The sequence below is a fragment of the Crinia signifera genome, chromosome 3, assembly GCF_055691185.1.
Source record: "Crinia signifera chromosome 3, ASM5569118v1, whole genome shotgun sequence".
In the NCBI taxonomy this organism is placed as follows: Eukaryota; Metazoa; Chordata; class Amphibia; order Anura; family Myobatrachidae; genus Crinia; species Crinia signifera.
In genome coordinates this window covers 90,737,915-90,757,196 of record NC_139219.1, presented here as the reverse complement: position 1 = coordinate 90,757,196, position 19,282 = coordinate 90,737,915, and the positions used below count along the sequence as shown (strand labels likewise).

The 19,282-nt window shown below is 42.5% G+C and overlaps 1 protein-coding gene across 1 annotated transcript in view; it reads left to right on the top strand.

The window, feature by feature from the left end:
* Window positions 1–19,282, top strand: part of SYNE1 (spectrin repeat containing nuclear envelope protein 1) — a 503,588-nt gene that overhangs the window by 356,007 nt on the left and 128,299 nt on the right. The window contains 3 exon segments of the mRNA XM_083176202.1: window positions 1,878–2,072; window positions 6,118–6,258; window positions 17,222–17,389. Of these exon segments, the coding sequence (XP_083032328.1) occupies window positions 1,878–2,072; window positions 6,118–6,258; window positions 17,222–17,389 (504 nt within the window).

Sequence of the window (19,282 nt, the reverse complement as noted above, 5' to 3'; positions counted from 1 at the left end):
CCCGACATCCTATTTTTTAAAGAACCAATTTATATAATAGTATGTAAGACTAGGGGCAGGCTGTGTATTGTAGCAAACCTACTTTTATATTTATTTTCGGTACTCCTCTCTCCCCCTAAAATTTGAAAACTTTATATGGGTGGTACCTATTTCAAATAGGAGTTACACTGTTTTGGTTGATGAGGTTACAACTTATTTCAAATACAGTATATATTATTTGAAGCTTAACATATTAATTGACAAGCACAATATACTGTACATGCTATATATGGAAATAACAATGACAGATATAAGTGAGGCATAAAACGTAAAAACAAAACCATGTTCCATAGAATATAATAAACAGTCATAGAATATTACAAACAATAAATACCGAGAGATAATGTAATGAAGAGAAAAGAGTAAAGCCTTGTACCGGACGACGAGAGTCCGTGCTGAGCGATGTGCATAAGCACAGATTGCTCAGCACACAATGCTGACAATGCACCAGCGATGTGTGTGATGCGATGTGTGCTGTCCAGGGTTCTCTAGTGAGTACGATGGTGATCTGACTAGATTGTGACTAAATGCAGTCAGGCGATAGCGCCGCTGGGGGGTATACACACGGAGTGATCCATGCTTAATTTCTAAGCGTTTTAGTCAGATCGCCTAGCAATAGCCCTGAAATCGCCACGTATGTATGGGCCTTAACAAAGGTTTAATATTAAAGTATATATATATATATATATATATATATATATATATATATATATATATATATATATATATATATATATATATATATATATATATATATTTAGTCAGGCAATTCTGTGTATTGTACTGTTGGAACTGCATACTGTATATGAAAACTGGCCATTCAGTGCACAACAGTATAAGTTTGTTTGGGAATATTGTACATTCTCCAGCATGGGAACAAGCACTTAATCACACATTCATTTTCTAATCTTATTTTTAAAGGTGTTGTCTACTGTCAGATGAATTTATTGAGTAGTACACACCCTTGTTTAATGTTTACTAAATATATATGTACTGTGTATATATTATTTTAATGCAAATATATATATATTCTTTATGTATTTACTGTATACATGTACTGCATCCACTAGCAGCTCTATGTAATATCCCATCTGTATATACAGGTATTCGTCACACTTGCCTGTTATTTTATTGACATTTATATATAAATTTACAATATTTAAAAATGATGCTCTTTGGTTAAGATAATGTGCAATATTTTCTCAACAACATGAAAAAAAGTACATTACTGTACAATGTCATTGATGGGTTAACAGCAGTATCCTGTGCCATGCCATAGCGGAATTTGTCATTTTAACCTTCTATGCACCTTATGTTTCTCCTCTCATTGTTCCAAACTTGGCCAAGAGCTGAGTGTTGCATATTTTATAGTTGTAGTCATCACATGACCTCATTACAGAGCCCGAGACATGAGCCATCTGGGGGTCAGCTTATAGTCTGCAGTATTAAGTGCCCACAACCCTGCCAGGTCGGTCTCTGTATTTGGACAAACATACATGCGGACCACACTTGACTCTTTATTCTGCAACTTTTTTTTCTTCTTTACTTTAAAGTCACTGAAACTGCAGCCATTTCCTTCTCAGTCTCTTAGCAGCCCTCGCTGCTCTATATGTTCAGTGCATTGTGAGATGCAGACTGGCTTAGTTCATTTTCACAGTCAACAACATCCTGCCTTTCAGCCTCTGCTGATAGATGATGCGGTGCCTGTGAGCTGTGATTTTATTGGCCAGAGGCACCCAGCCATTTGCTTGCCTGAAACACAATGAAACAGAGTCTGATTTCCTTCTTGTTTCTTCCTTCAATGTTGCCTAGCATACTAAGCTAAAATGTGTTCTCAGGAGCTGGCGAAGAGAATCAAAGGCTACCAGGAGCAGATAGCATCCCTCAATTCCAAGTGTAAGATGTTAACAATGAAAGCCAAGCACGCTACAATGCTGCTGACTGTGACTGAAGTGGAGGGACTGACAGAGGGAATGGAAGAACTGGATGCTGAACTCCTCCCTGCACACTCTGCTCACCCGTCTGTTGTTATGGTAAGGCCCATGCTCTCATTATTTCCTTTTACAGTATGTGAGCTGTGTTACATGTATCCAGCTAGATAGAGAACAAAGCTACGATTGCAGCTACTGCCACCCTAATGTTCTGCTGCCTGCAGCCTTATTTTATATAAACAGATTATTATGTGTTGAGGATATCCATTCAACGCATTATTTTGGCTATTGTTATGTTATTGTTGCTTATTAACGCACTTATGCCTTTTCATTGAAATAATGATATATCGTCTTACATAGAAATGCGCGTTCACCGCTTTATTTTATTTTGCATGTTGCATTGAAATTGTGTCTCGATTCGGCAACAGGATTTAGCCGCGCACAATGTCCCCTTTGTTGATGTGACAAGTATTTTTGCTGGCTGTTTGGTTTGTGAATAGAACATGTGACAGGAGATGTTCCGTGTGAGGCGATCACTGACATTAAGAATGAAAACATTCACTTTCCTAGTGCGGGATTGGTGAATGGTTTTGTAGTGAACTATTCCGTAACACTGACAACCTTATGTATGCACGGGAAAGCAGTACCTGTAACATGGATTTCTTAGCTTGTGAGATTCTAATGAATTATATTATATAAGGCGATGAGATGGTGATTGTTTGTAGGCCAGTATACGAGAGAGAACACTGAGAGAATGTTGCTACGTTACAGTGGACTAGTTTGCAGTACAGATATCATATGAGTAGCACTGCAGGAGGTCACATAGATTACTTCCAAAATATTTTTATATAATTTTATTTTAGTTTTTTAAATGTCATCTACCACAGAATTGTACAATTTAGCAACACATTAATCACCAAGTAATGGTCGACAGTGACAAGGCCTACACCTTGAAATAGTCGACATACCCAAGGTCGACATTGACACTGGCTTATGGTCGACATGAGTTTTTTTTATGATATTTTGGATGTCTATGTTGACATGTGTACTGTAAGAGTGTACCGTGTCCCCTCGCATGGACCAAAAAAAAAAACAAGCGTGAAAAACTCTTGTTGACCCTATTATTGTCAACAATGTGTATGTCGACCATAAGTGTGTCAACCTTTTGTCAATCTCGACCTTGGTTATGTTGACCTAGACATTGTCTACCCAGTGACTGCATACCTATAGATAGAAGTACCTATGTAAGCTGTGAATCTAGAAAGACTTCTGTGCTAGGTGTTTGATATTTGAGCTGTATCTTCTGAGCCTACAGAATGTAGCAATGTTTCCTATACTAATGCAGAATTGCCCAAGTTTTTACGAGAATTGTTAGGTACATTGTGGTAAAGATGTTTATTGAAGAATAATGTGGCTTTAATGATATATTACATAATGTAGAGAATTATATTACGTTGTGTAGAGATAAAGGGTGACATTCTATGGGATGAGATAATCTGACTTTGGCGAATTTTATCGCAAAAACGGCCGTTTTCGCACTTTTTCCCTAATTCGCATATTTAATGAAATGCGAAAATCGGCAAAAAGTGCGGCTTTGCCGCGAAATCGCACTTTTTAAAAGTGCGATTTTTAGTTTTCGCCAGAACTCGCATCCAGATGTTTTCACATTGAAAAGTATACAATTCGCATATTTAATGAGATGCGAATTTGAAAAATGTGTCTAAAAATCTCAAAAAAATCAGACCAGGTTCTGATATGCGATTTGGCCAGAACCCTGCACAGATCATAGAGATCTGTGCATGGCCCTGTGTTAAAAAATGTGGAAAACTGTTTTTTTACAAAAAAAATAGCGTGGGGTCCCCCCTCCTGAGCATAACCAGCCCCGGGCTCATTGAGCCGGGGCTGGTTCCAAAAATACGGGGGACAAAAAGCATAGGGGTCCCCGGTATTTCTGAAACCAGCCCCGGACTCTTGGACCGGTCCTGGTTCCAAAAAATACGGAGGACAAAAAATCTGGGGGTCCCCCGTATTTTGAAACCAGCACCGGGCTCCAACAGCCCTCGGTGTCATGCCACAGCCGGGGGACACTTTTTATATAAGGTCCCCCGGCCGAAACATGAGCACCGTGGCACCCATAAAGGGGTCCCCCCCCCAGGCTTCACCCGTCCAGGGCTGAAGCCTGGGGCTGTCACCGGCGTCCCTGGCCAGTGGACGCCGGTCTGATGGGGTTAAATCTTCCATACATAACATTGCTTGATACAGGAGAACTACAAGTGCCAGCAAACCTCCCCCGCATGCTGGGACTTGGAGAACCACAAGTCCCAGCATGCGGGGCATTAATGGGCCCACTGGGACTTGTAGTCCACCTGTAAAAAGAATGTTAAAAAAAACACACACAGAGAAGTAAAACTTTATTACACACACATTCACACACCTCACTTTTACAACCACATACTTACCGATCCAGGTCCAGCGCTGTCCTCTTCACAGCCGGCTCCCCCCCGCACTGACAGGCAGCGGGGACAACCGGCTCTCTCCGATGCCGCTAACAGCCTCTGTTGCGCTGTCCCAGCGCTACAGAGGCTGAGAGCGTGATTGGCCGATGTGTCTCCATGGAGACGCATAGCTCAGCCCTGATTGGCTGAGCTATGCGTCTCCATGGAGACGCATAAGCCAAAGACGCTCTGTTAGGGGCATCGGAGAGAGCCGGTTGTCCCCGCTGTAGAAGTCAGGTTGGTTATATGGAATCTTTGACATCCATATATTCCTCCTATAGCAGCCTTATGGTCATTGAAGACCCTGGGTTTAAGTTTCTTACACAGTAGACTACTTTTCTTTTACTGATCTCTACAGTGGGAAGCATTGAGAATTAGGGACCTCCTTATGTCATATTTTGTAATAATAGAGCTGTCCTTCAGATAAAGTCCTCCTTTTTGCTCAAAGACCTTTTATAATACCATTTAAAGCAGGACATAAACATTCCTACTGTAGGACATAAAAGAGAAAAAGTACTAACCAATGGTTAGTATAGAGAGCTTTCCGTCAGGTGTTGACCCAAAGCAGCTGCTTATGGGAGTAGTCAGCTCCCTAACAAGAAGATAATAAATGGCAAAAGAAGCAGCGCTGATAATACCAATTAAATCAATAAAAATGATTTAATAACAATAATACATATATCACATATATTAAAAACAATAGATAGTACTGGACCCAAGGTTATAATCACCAATGACGAAAGTTTTGACCTGCACTGATCCAAGTTGGAAAATGGGGTAGAGTCTTTATTAGCCAGTTTATGGTATCCTGATGAAGTTGGAACGGTCTCAACCGATGGCACAGGTGTTATTAGCCAACTCGGGAGTCCTCACTACTGCGAGTGGTCAGGTGTCCATAACAATTCGGGCAAGGGACTTCCGGATGAAAACAGTGTCCGATCAGATTTATGAGCAGGTGTGGAACGGTCCTTTGGTGTAGAGATAAAGTCTTTGGGTCCAGGAGGCAACAGGGCATGGCTAACGTGATCCTGACGTGGTGACGTCTCTGTTGGTCCGTGTCGATTTGGTGGGGTTTCCTCGAGTAGCGGCTGCTGAGTCTATGTCCCGCCGGCGAATGAGCACCACATTAGCGGCTATTCCATCGGTGCTATCCTGTAGTGCTGCCCAACATCTCCTATGGCAAGCTGTTATTCTAATACACCAATGTATGTCAGTATATTATAAGTAAATCTTGCTTTTATTTATCACTGATTGGTGCGCTTCATTCTATCTTTTTTCTGCAAATATATATATATATATATATATAAAACAATCAATAAAAGGTGACACTTTAAAAGTCAATTAAATGGTCATAGCAAAATGTATATATTTAAAATGGAAGATGCTCAAGAGAGGCGCAGTCTGGGAATGCCAACACATTTTGCCAGATAGACTCAGCTTGTGATAGATGATGTCCAGAGCAGAATCATTATAAATGACAGCTGTAAAATAGCACTTATTGTAGTAATTGTTTAGTTGAAAGTAACTTATCATACATGTTTGTCATTTAAAGTTTGTTCATTTTGTGTTTACACTGTACTTTGCCAAGTCTCTGACTTCTCTTTGATGTGCTTACTGTCCTTTGGGGTTTTTCCATCGTTCTCTTGTGATAGATGACCGCTGGTCGCTGTCACACTCTTCTGTCACCTGTTACTGAGGAATCAGGGGAGGAGGGTACCAACAGTGAGATTTCCTCTCCACCGGCCTGTCGTTCTCCTTCACCTGTGGCTAATACAGATGCCTCTGTTAATCAGGTATCACTAAACTGTTATTTTCCTTCTGTCCAATGCCAGCAAGTGCAGTTCTCATTTCTCTGTACTCTATTCTTCATTATGTTATGCCTTCCCAGTTGTACACAGGGGATGATTCTGTTGGCTCGCAAAACACATTTGGTTTGCTAATGGTCTCAACCATGCGCCCTGCAGATGGGGCTGATGTAACATGTGCAGAGAGAGTTAGATTTGGGTGGGGTGTGTACTTCAAACTGATATCTTTATCGCAGTGTGATAAAAAAAAAACAGCCAGTATTTACCCTGCACAGAAACAAAGTAACTCACCCAACTCTAACTCTCTCTGCACATGTTACATCTGCTCCACCTGCAGTGCACATGGTTTTGTCCATTAGCAAACCAAATGTGCTTTGAGAGCCAACCTGAATCACCCCCTTAGTTATTTTTGGGCATTTGAATATTTATGACCTGTGTGTGACATATGGACAAAATGTCCATTTCACAAGCAACATTCTATTATTAATGCAAATACTGTACTTATAATTACAGAAAATATGACAATTGCTAGTGATCATTCTAACACCCTGCAGCTGTCCCTATCTGTGCACTTCCTATTTCATTTTCCCCCAAAAAAACTGGATTTACACAAAATGAGTTGCTCCGAAGAGGGATAGGAACCACAGGCACAGTGCATTACATCCTTAACCGCTAGGCCACAATGCTACTGTAAAGATGTTGGGGCACTGCGCTAATTGATAACCTAAAGCAGCTCCAATAGTAAAAGCAGTGAATAGATGAAAGAATGAGCGCTATGAACTTAATGTTAATTATGTGGCACTGTGATGTGAGTAATGGACAAGAGAAAAGCGAATACTGTAGAAAAGGTTAGAAGAGTACAACGCACCTGAAAAGAAAAAATGGTTAAAATAATGTTTACACTCTTACTAGAGTGGGTGAATGTCCTGTGAACCTCTGATGTTACGTGCCGGGGTCAAGCGGGAGATGTTATGCGGCTGCAGTGTGGAAGTTTAAACTTGAATAAGTGCTCAATGCACGAAACGCGTTGTTTGCTGCTGTCCGCTGTGAAGAATCTGCCATACTGACAACCTGACCATCTCCTGTCCTACAAGCCGCTGCACACGTCTGGCAACTGGCACAACATCACAGAAGACGCCGGCGGGTCGGAAGCGCTAGGAGCGGCATTTCCACACTGCAGCCGCATAACATCTCCCGCTTGACCCCGGCACGTAACATCAGAGGTAGGGTCAGTGCAGTTATTCACAGGACATCCACCCGCTCTATTAAGAGTGTAAACATTATTTTACACATTTTTTCTTTTCAGGTGCGTTGTACTCTTCTAACCTTTTCTGTTCACTTTTCTCTTGTCCATTACTCACATCACAGTGCCACATAATTAACATTAAGTTCATAGCGCTCATTCTTTCATCTATTCACACAATGCTACTGTACCACAGGCCTGTCAGCTCATTCACACCTGAGGCAGCTGAGTGGCTATGCATACAGGACTCTACACTATATACTATATACAGTATGCATTGTGGCCTTAAAAGTGGCAATGTAGTGACAGAGGCTGTTTTTTTTGGAGGGGGGGGAGCAGAGCTGTTTGCAGTGAGCTTCCAGGATTTGGCAGGATTGAAGTCAGTAATGTTGGGTGGCGAAGGCGCTAAGCATGTGCTGGACTAAGCTCAATGTGTAATTGCTTTTGCAAGTGTCTCTCCTGCTAAAATAAGGTTTAGTTACCACTTTCCGATCAGGCAGTTTGGATCTTACTAAAATGCGATGCACTATGAGGTCATTAACAGTTTGGCGTCCATTGTAGCTGAGAGGCAAATCAGAGAGATGAAAGTTTGTGGGTAGGAGCCTAGCTATGGAGACAGTAGAGTCCCTGAACACCAGTCTACACACACATAGAACGCACATTGTGTAAGACTGGCCAAGCATTTTTTTGCACACCCCAATTTATTAAATTGGAAGCCAACTATAAATACTGTACTTATTTTGTGTAACTCCAGGTTTTTTTTTTCTGGAGGGGGAGGGTATTAGTATGAGTCACTCCTGAGCAGAATCCAAATCTCAGGCACAATGTATAGCATGAAGTGGCCTTACCCGCTAGGCCATGATGGCTACTGTACCACAGACCTGTGGGTCGCTGCTCAGGCATACATTAAGTTACTGTACCTGTACATTGTGTTCTGCAGTGCCATATTCAGCCACGGCTATTCAGCACCGTACTGTAGTTTTAGTGGAGCAATCGCCACCCAGCAGTGAAGCAGTATAATTACAAGCATTGGATCATTTATCGCCATAGTATGGCTTAACGGACATTTCTCACGGACACTAGGATGGTGATCCAATAGCAACGATGAGCATGGCTACATCTGTAGGGGTCATTATCTGCTTTGGTACTTCTAGCACACTCTGTTCTAAATCACAGTACTGATATTTAGACTAGAAGCTCTAGAGCTCAAAACCCTAGGAAGTAAAGAGGAACTGCACGGGTTGTGTAAGTGCAGGGTGCTAGAATGAACACTATATTAATCCTGGTATTCTTTGCATTTATCAGAGCAATGCTTAGCTCTGTAGTCCATCTACATTTTTAAACGCCCCCTTTACAAACATGTGTCTTGCTTTATAAACCAAAATATTTGTTATCCCACAAGATCTGTTATATACTTATACAGAAAGTTGAAAACTGCACTTTTCTAGGGAAAAAAATGTTATGTCTTGTTGTACAGTATCTGTTGTATCTTTGTGTGTTTTGTATTATAATATTGGTGTTTCATGTACTAGAAATCCTCATAACAAACACAATCAGTAACATTTAGGAATTCACAATGCTTATAAACAAGATACATTCTTGGTACTAGACAGTGTCAAATTCAGTCTGTAACAATACCACTTTATGTGGGGGTGCACATTATTTGTATATCTGTATTATGCAATGCTGGATAGCTTTCCATATCTAATACCACTTTCACACTGCCTAAACGTTTTAAAAAACTGTATTTTAAAACGGTATTTAAAACTGGTCTGAGCCTTGACATTGCAGTAGATTACCGTTTAAAATACCATTTAAATACCATTCACATCAGTCAACCCGTTTTAATCCCCTCAACACGTTTAAAGGCAGAATGCAGGGGACAGCCTATCACAGGTCTGTAATCTGTTGTTTTTACTAAATACCGTTTCAGAGCCATTCTCACTGCATAAAAAACGGCTCTGAAACGTGTAGGACTGCTTTTTAAACGTTTTGAAATACCGGTTATCTTTAACCGGTAAATCAACTCTGGCACTTTCCCACTGCAGCCTTAAACGTGTTGAAATGTGAAAAAAACGGCAATATACCGTTTTACAAGTGCAGTGTGGAAGGGGTATAATAGAGGTGAGTATATAGGACCAGGACTCGCAAACAAAAACAACAAATGTGTTTCCATGTTTGCTGTAGAACCAATTTCTGTGGTGTATATAGTGTGTGTGCAAAGTGAAAGGTTTGGTGTAGGTCAGGTATGTCCAAACTATGGCCCTCCAGCTGTTGGGAAACTTCAAATTCCATCATGCCTTATGTTTTGTTATTAGGGAATGCTAAAACTATTGCAAGGTATGCTGGGATGTGTAGTTTCACAACAGCTGGAGGGCCATAGTTTGGACATGCCTGGTAGGTATTTATTTTTGATCAATCAACTGCTAGTGAATGGTCTGGGACAATATTAAACAAATACACGGGTAAGGGTGGATTACATTTAATGAATTGTCAATAGGACTTGTTTTCATTTACCTCAGTACACAAAAGGGTAACTTCCAGTGATGCTACTGCCAGATTGTCCATGTACAGCCTGATTCAGGCTTGTTCGGAAGTCGGCCCCATTCCGATAGTGGGGTGTCTGCACATGAGAGTATTTGTGCATGTGCTAAGGCCTTAGGCAAGTATCACACTCGCCGAGCCGTTTGCACACTAAGGGGAGGGCCGGAGGCGGGCAGGGGGCGGCTGCAGGGGAACGCCTAGCACTTTACAGTATGTGCGTCTCAATGAAAAAGTGAGCAGGTGTGCATCAGGCCCTTAATGTACAAATTAAGGTGAGAATTTTCCGGCAGATACTAGAGTACCAAAATATGGAATTAGAATGAATCGCAATGTTTTTGTGTACAAGCTACAATGCTTTATGTATTCAAATGATTAAACCATATTTTTATAGGGTTGCTAAGGGTCTCGGTTATCTACTGTACTTTACCAGTGTCATACAGTAACTCATGAAGGATTAATGGGTGCTGTGACCTTGTTAACACACGAATTTGTGAACTTTTCAAGGATTCTGTGTGTTAACACACAATAAACTGCTTGTTTACACGCAACTTTACGGATGACAGCCTTGTTCGCAACGGTGCGCGATGTTTTCTTACTGCACATGCGCATTCCTGTGCATGTGCAAGCACCGGGTGCAAGCTGCCATGGCGAACAGAGTATTTGCCAGGCGCTCGCACCCACCAGTGAAGGCATGGGGCGGTGGTGGGTAGTCGCGCCCATTGCAATGCGCATCATTTGATTGGTATTCCCCTGAATGGATGTTCCTATGGTAATGACCCAGTGACGTGGATGACTGGGGCGGGCAGCTGACATAGCCAGATGTCAGCTGCCCGCCCTGTCCTTGGTCAGGACACACGCAAGCCTAAGATACCTGAGAGTTTCTTAGATTTGGCGACCATCAAATGATGTGGGTGTCGCCCCATAGGCTGCGAATGGATGTTTTGCAAAACATCCATTTGCAGCCGTGTTGGTGAATTCGCCCTGCACATGGGTACCATGGCATGTGCGAGCAGGTTAAAGATGACATGCAGTGCTAGGAACTTTAGAGCATATGCTGTATATTTCTGGGTTGACATTGAAGTAATAATGTAACAGAACAGAAGGGGGGTGCTTCGTTGTGGGCCGTATTTGTTCCCCCGGCCGATAGTGGGGGTGTTTGCATGTGCAAACCCCCTGTGTGGACACTTTCAGCAAGTTTCAGACTCGCCAAAGCGTTCATACAGTGAGGGAAGGGGACGGGTAGGGGGAGAAAGCAGGGGAATGCCCAACATTTTGTGGGCATGCCCATAGGGATGCTGGGTGTTCCCCTGTGATCGCAGGCCAATGCCTGCTTGGAGGGGGCATCTGACATCACATGATGTCAGTGCCTACCCCAAATTCGTCCATCTCCGGCCAGTAAAATCTCTGCCCATTCCTACGCAAGCGAAGGGGATGTGTTTGCGTACACATCCTCTCACATGCTAGTGAGGGAATTCATATGGGGGGAGATTGTTCTGCCTAGCGAACAGGTCTGATCAGACCCTAATGTGTACTGACTGCGTGTAGGACGTTGGGGGGATAAATGACTTTAAAAACTGACTTTCTGGGTAATTGTGCAGTGGGTCACATGTCTGTCTAATGCCAATCTCAGCAATTCAGTTACCATGTGGCAGTCTGCTGTTTCCCAAAGAGTAAAATAATCACACATTTAAATCTATAACCCCCATATCTATCGAACGCCCTACTTGATATCTAAATACCGACATCTATCTCCTAAATTTCTGATTTTTATCTAACTCATAAGAGAGATAGATGGGACTAGATGGGCAAGTGTTTCTATTCTGCCATCAATTTCTATGTGCTATGTATCTTCAGGCTGTGTGTATATGTGTATATGAAACATAAATAAGGTTTGTGTGTGTACACAAACTTTGTTAAAATTGTAAAAAATATTGGACACTTATGTATTATCTGGGCGCCCATTACGCAGTTTGCGTAGTGGTGTATTGAGAATACCAATACACCACTATGCTGGCTAAGTAAACTACGTTACTTACGTAAACTACGTAAGTTACGCAACTGGAGCTGTGCTAATACATAATGGTTCATATCCCCACTATCCACGTCATCCCCCCATTATCCGCGTGGAGTTCATTTTATAAAGTGTGGCGAGGCACCGAGCACGAAGCGTGGCGAGCGCAGTGAGCCCCGCGAGGGGACGCGGATACGCATCCCCTCACGTGGCTCGCTACGCTTCGGGCTTGGTGGTGAGCTGCGCTAGCCACACTTTATAAAAGTAACTCAACGCTCACGTGGATAATGGGAGTATGACGTGGATAGTGGGGATATGATTGTGTCAGTGAGTGTTGTGTGTGTGTACGTGTTTAGTGCATTATTCTTACCTCAATGATGTTCTCGGCACCAGCGTTCCCCTCCTCCGGCACTCGGCTTCCCGCACTCGCATCCGCCATGACAGTCCCCGGCGGCAGCAATGTACGCAATTAGCGTAGTGCCGCTGGGGGAGTAGGGAAACCATGTAATGCTCCCCCCAGTGGCAGTATACTGAATTACATACATTGCTGCCGCCCCAGGAGGCGTCTCCTCTGCCCACCCATCGGGATCTTCCCCCTAGCGGAGCATGCATATGCACAATCACCTGGATAGTGGGAGTATTGCTCCTCGCTACCACCGATGCAGTACCTTTGCTCCCCGCTTCTTACGCAGGCTCCCCTAGCTACTGCATGGATGCGCACACTACCGTGATGGTCCGCAACATGCAGCCCGTGGTGCGCCACCTTGAAGTGGAAACAAAAGGTGTATATGTAACATAAATGCGTTCTGTGTTTAGAATTGGGTCCCACTAGATGTTTAATTATGGTATGCAAATATTCCAAAATAAGGAAAAATCGGATTATTAAAATACCTCTGGTCCCAAGCATTTTGGATATAGGAGACTCAACTTGTATTCGGTTGTGTTTGAGTAGGTTACTGCTATGTCAGCAATGGGAATGATTTGGGTACTGAACATACAGCACCACTTTTCACAGATGAAGGATTGTGTACTCTGCCGGATCCCTTTACCATTAATTAATGCATTAACACGTTCTGCAATCAACAAGTCAGTCTGGTAGATCACTTTGCTGCACCACAATAGGGCATACACATGTTGCAATTGTTAGCTATTTTTTCTAAATGATCTGTCTTGATTGCTTAAACATTAAGTACAAATTGCTCCATGTGTACTTCCCATAGTAGTCGCAATCGCCTCAGATCTTGTGTGCATGCAGTCAAAATCTAGCGAAATCACTTAGCGTGTGCAGAATGAGCGATAGACATTTGAATTATCTTTTTTTTTTTTTTGCTTAGCACAAATTGCTTCACACAAATCTTAACCATAGGCGTGCGCAGCACATTTTATTAGGGGGTGCACCACTGTAGGGGCGTGCCTACTAGGCGTGTCTATCACTGGCTACTGGGCACCAATATAAACTAAATAGGTGACTTGCACATAATGTCACACACCGTAATGCCCATTACACATTTTCAGACAAGGGAGTCCTCAGCCACAGCAAGCTGCTGCAGTTGCAGCATGACTGTCGCTCCCTTCACCCTCGTACCCGGCATTGGCAAGTGTGTATGCACTTGCCGATGCTGCCCCCCCCCCCACCACCACCACTAATATTGGCATTAGCAAATGTAAATGCTGCTTTACAGTACCAACCGATGAAGCCTTTAATGATTCAAGCAGGAAGTTTGTTACAACACGTTCCCCCCATGGCCCTATCTCCCCCAACAGGTTGCAGCAGCTCCTGCCCACCACCATTTATTTATCACATTTGTTTAATCTACTATTACTATTTTTTTTCTCTCACCAATCAAGCATATTCCTAGGAGGAACACTGGCTGAGGCCAGCCTACTAAGTGTGGCAATTCAGTTGCTAACGGTGAGGTGAGTGATTGAGCTGAGCTGACCTGTTGATGCTGATGATCATCATCAGGCTGAGGCCGAGCAGGCAGACAGGGCAGGCGGGTGGGAGTGCCGTGCGCAGTGACATCTATGGAGGCGGGGCTGACCTGGGCAATGGAGCAGCGCTGCACAGTGACATGGAGGCGAGGTGCCGTGCCGTGCGCAGTGACATCTATGGAGGCGGGGCATTTCTGTGCAATGTAGCAGCCATGCGCAGTGACATCTATGGAGGCGGGGCGTTTCTGTGCAATGGAGCAGCGCTGCACAGTGACATCTATGGAGGTGAGGTGCCGTGCAGTGTGCAGTGACATCTATGGAGGCGGGGCTGACCTGGGCAATGGAGCAGCGCTGCAGGTCTGCCCCACTTCACCTGGCTGCCGCGGCTCTGTTTTGCCTTTGTGTGTGGGCTGGAGGGCAGCGGTGGCGGGCAAATAATAGAGTCCTGACCACCGCTGCCGGGAACAGGGTGCTGCTGCGGGATTTTACATTAGATTACTACATTTTGCGCGCAATCGTGGGGGTCATTAGGAGGTGCCTGTGCACCCCCGGCCCCCCCGTGCGCACGCCTATGATCTTAACATGTGTATGGGTGATCTAGACATCAGGAATTAGATCTGATCCGCTATCCCTTGTGCATCGGAGTCACAGCTCATATGCGATCCTCCCGCCCGGGAAGGTCCTGGGCGGCTCAAGGGGGATTGGCTGCGACTTGGGGGCCTTTACTTTACTTGGCCTATGATTGCATCCCTCCTCTCACCCCCATTTCCAACTACTAAGCATTGTGAGTTGTAATTGTAAGATGCAACCAAATCTGCATGCAGACCTAAGTGCATGCACTTTTTATATACATTTACACAAAAATATATGTCCAACACTAGTCTGGCTTATATAAAACTAAATACTGGTCCTTTTGCTTAATTAGGTGGTGATAACAATGTATAACACTCATATCACCAGTGTGTGTCAGACCTACCAACAAAATTAACCCTAGAATGCGTGTACATGTGGTAGGGAAATATAGATTGTAACCTCCACTGGGGCAGGGACTGATGCTCAAATATTCTCTGTACAGCGCTGCTGAATATGTGTGCGCTACATAAGAAACTGTTAATAAATAAATAAAATAAACCTGCACTAGGCTCATGGTCATGCAAAAGATACATCTCCAAAAAGGCACCTATTACGTTACTTGCAATTCAAAATAATAAGTATCGGTAAACGGTTGGCGTAACTTGCATTGCGCCCTAACACAGTATTCCTAATTCACAGCTCCAGAAATGTTTTTTTTCTCTCTCTCATCTTTAGGTAAACATAGTGCATAGTGTGTGAAGATTAATTCTATGCTTTACAAATGGTCTTAGATATAACTCTAAGGGGCCTATTAATAAAGTATTCCCTGAATTTAACTGTTGATTGCAGCAGATATATTATAGATATCTACTGTGATCCCCGTTTTCGACTACAAAAGCAGCAACCATTCTGAAACTTGGATCCTGTAGCTAACATCATCCCCAGGTGACATTAATCATTGTAGACCAGTGGCTCCCAAACTTGATCCTCAAAGACCCTTAACAGCTCACGTTTTCAAGGTTACCCAGCAGAGGCACAGGTAGACTCATTGCTTACTGACACATTTTAAAACTACCACAGGTGGATCTTATTATTTCACTTGTGTATCTATGGGGACCGAGTTTTGGAACCACTGTTGTATAACAGGCATTTCGGTACTTATATGTTATTTGGGCGCCCACAAAGCTATTTGCTTAGTTTTCCGCATCCCCTCGCGGGGCTCGCTACGCTCGCCACGCTTCAGGCTCGGTGCCTCGCTGCACTCGCCACACTATATAGAATCAACTCCATGCCAACATGGATAGTGCGGTATGAGCGTACTAACTATAGTGGGTGCCCAACGAACATATAAGTACCAGCATTTCCAACTTTGGTTCTCAAGGCACAGGTTTAAGTGGCATCCATGCTTGAGCACAGGTGACCAATTTTTTTTTTCTTCTTCATTTAAACATCTGTTCTGAAGCCTAGATATAACTAATACCATCACTGCTAGTAAGTGTGCCTTGAGGACCTAGGTTGGGAATGCCTGGACTATTGACTACTTTACACAAAATTAATTCAGGAAACAAATCCATTAAATTCCTTCCTAGTCTATCACATTCTTCCTATTCTATTCCTAGTGATCCACCACTGCTATCAGACTGCAGGGACTGGCACCTTTTTAAAGTCCGTGTGCGTGTTTATTTTAGTATACCCTATCTATAATTTCCTTTCATGAATAGCCTGATAATAGATATAAGTATACTTAACAAGTGAGAGTAGACAGGGATATGTTTTTTATGTAATTGAATTCAATTTATGCTAATACCATTAAATTACTAAAAAACACCACAATTGGAACAATTCAAAATTCCAAGCATTCCAGGGTTCTAGATCTCATGACTTTAAAGGAAAAATTCATGATTTACAGGGGGGATTCAATTAGCCAAAGTAAATTACTGCGGATAATTGATCCCCAGAGGGTAATTCATTTATCCCAATATAAGGCATTATCAATGATTATGTTTCACCTGCCCGAAGGCAAGCAGAACAAAATCCCAGATAAGTTCTGCTTTTTTGTGTGTATTCGATCAAAAAAATAAATTGAGTGAAGTAATAAGCACCTGGATCCCTGTGTTTTTGTGTGAAAACTGGAATTTTTCCACACAAAATATAGGAGGGAGATAATAAAATTTCCTAATAATAACTTTTTTTTTGTTCACAAAAAATGCAGCAAGTAATTTAATTCCCCCAAAAGTTGTATAAATAAAAATGAATGTTACATATGTAAATGGTATGCTCTTTCAATCTGCAAAAATATAATCAAACTATTATACATGCATTATAACATGTGTTATTCCATATTATTATATGGTTTACTCATTTATTAAATAACAAGATAAAATACTGTAATTGCATAAGTAAACAATAGTGATGTATATAAGATAGAAAGTAGAAATATATTATGTGATGTTTTGTACATTTAACAGCAAACAATTTACACATAGATTTTCTTAGTTACTCTTGCAACAAAGCAATTCTTCCTTGGGAGCCAATAAATGACGTACTTGCATGTCGGCACTTCCAGTTTAGGCATACGGTAGTATCTAGTGTGCATGCTTGTGATATGTTATCTGTTGAAAGTACTATGTTGTGCTTCATGCTCTTAGGACATTGCTTATTACCAGGCCTTATCTGCTGAACAATTGCAGACAGATGCTGCCAAGATCCGACCCAACACAGCTTCACCTCAAGAAATGTATGAACCGGTCATGGAGACAGCAGCTAACGCAAAGCTCGATGACCTACAGCGTTCCTGGGAGACGCTGAAGAATGTGGTAAGCTTTTATTTATACAGTTTGTTGGTTGTACAGTTTAATGTAATTAAAGGATAATATTACACAGAGCAAACTGCAGTTTGCAAAACATGGACCCCGGTTCTGAAAATGATGCATCTGCAAGCAGTTTTAGCATGAGTGAATGAGAAACCCTACTTCCTTATGGATAGTATATCAACTTAGATTTACCTAAACCAAAACAGTAATTTCACTTACCTCCCAACTATCCCAATTTTCACTGGACAGTCCCACTCTTTTATGACAGAAATGTCCTGTGGTGGTGGAGGGCAGTTGGGAGTCCTCTTGTCACTCTCTGATCTGCTTAGCAGAGCAGCTGTGAATAGAGACTTTGCGCATGTGCACACTATCTTTTCACGGGAGACAGAGGGGCGGGGGGCATAGTCATCAGCTCCCAGTGCACTGGCCATGCCCCCGCAGTGACATTAATGCAACATAGAAGCCATCATTCCCACAAAACCCCTCCATGCTCCCTTTTTGGCCTTGGCATGGCGATGTGGTTCCAAATCAGAAGTGTTGCTAAAAATTATAATCTCTTAATTGCACTCTGTGGTACAGTCAGTTTTATGGACAATTCTCATTTGTTTTTGCATTGTGTCTGTGACAGAAACCAGAATATAGTGTAATACCGTCAGGCAAAAATTCTAACAGGTTTAACTGTTTATGATAAGAATCGTACCCTGTATAATTGTCCACTTAATCAAAAGTAGACAATAATCGCTCAGGATTGAGGGAGAAATAGATCTCCAATGGGTTCTCCAGTGTTCTCCAGGTTATTCAACATGCAGAAAAACCAAATAAATATCTCCAAATGGTGAAATAACATTTTATTGTGTTAAAAATCAATACATTTCATAATGGGTGTAAACAATGGACTCATAAATAAATGTCCACTATGCAAAGCAGACAAACACAGCATAGGATGATAAACCACAGGCGTCCCTGGATGCTTGTTGTAGATGTTAAGTCCTGATGTACCGTCCAGTATTTACAAGTCCCCTCCGCCAACGCGTTTCAGACAATACTGTATGTCCTTTATCAAAATGTGGCTAAACATGGAAAAAATAATTTAATGCATATAATATAAGTGGGCATTGCAAAGCAGGGGGCAGGGCTATGATGATTCAGTCATGACTCCACACCCCCACACCCCCTCCTATGCGATAAGTAGTCAAGTATGATCTTCACTCTGCTACTTTTTTCTCTAATACTATACTACTATTTACCTAATATTGGGGGTTATTAAGACCTGATCGCTGAGAATTTGCAGCCTGGCTGATTATCAATTGACTGCTCATGCGTACAGATTGTAGTGCGCATGCATGAGGTCATTCTGCGATAGAATCCAATCTTTTTTAATTGCTAACTGTTCACAAGTTGATTGACAGGAAGCCAGTGTTTGTGAGTTTCACCTGCCCGTTTTCTGGGAGTATCAGGGAAAACACAGACGTGCCCAGGGGTTTGCAGGGAGGGCCTGTGACGTCAGCTCTGGTCCCGATCAGCCTGTTTCTATCACAGCTGCCAAGTACCGTATGTTCTCGGTTATGTACAGACTGCTCAGGCTGGGAAAATCATTAGATCAATGAGTGAGTTGAGAATAGATTTGCAGCTATGCGCCCATGTGCAATATTTTTGTAAGCCATTCGCAGTCTTGCACAGGGCAGGATTTCTTCCTAGCGGGACAGATGCTATCTGATCATAGGACTCTGCAAAGTGCTCATGTCTGAATAATCACCATTATGCTACGTTATGTTACCATTATGAATGTACTGTACTGTTCATGGGCATATTTCAAATAGAGGAACAGGTTGTGTTTCTATAGAACTTGCACAGTACATGGCACACCGCTGTATCCAGTACTGTGGCACGGGAGAG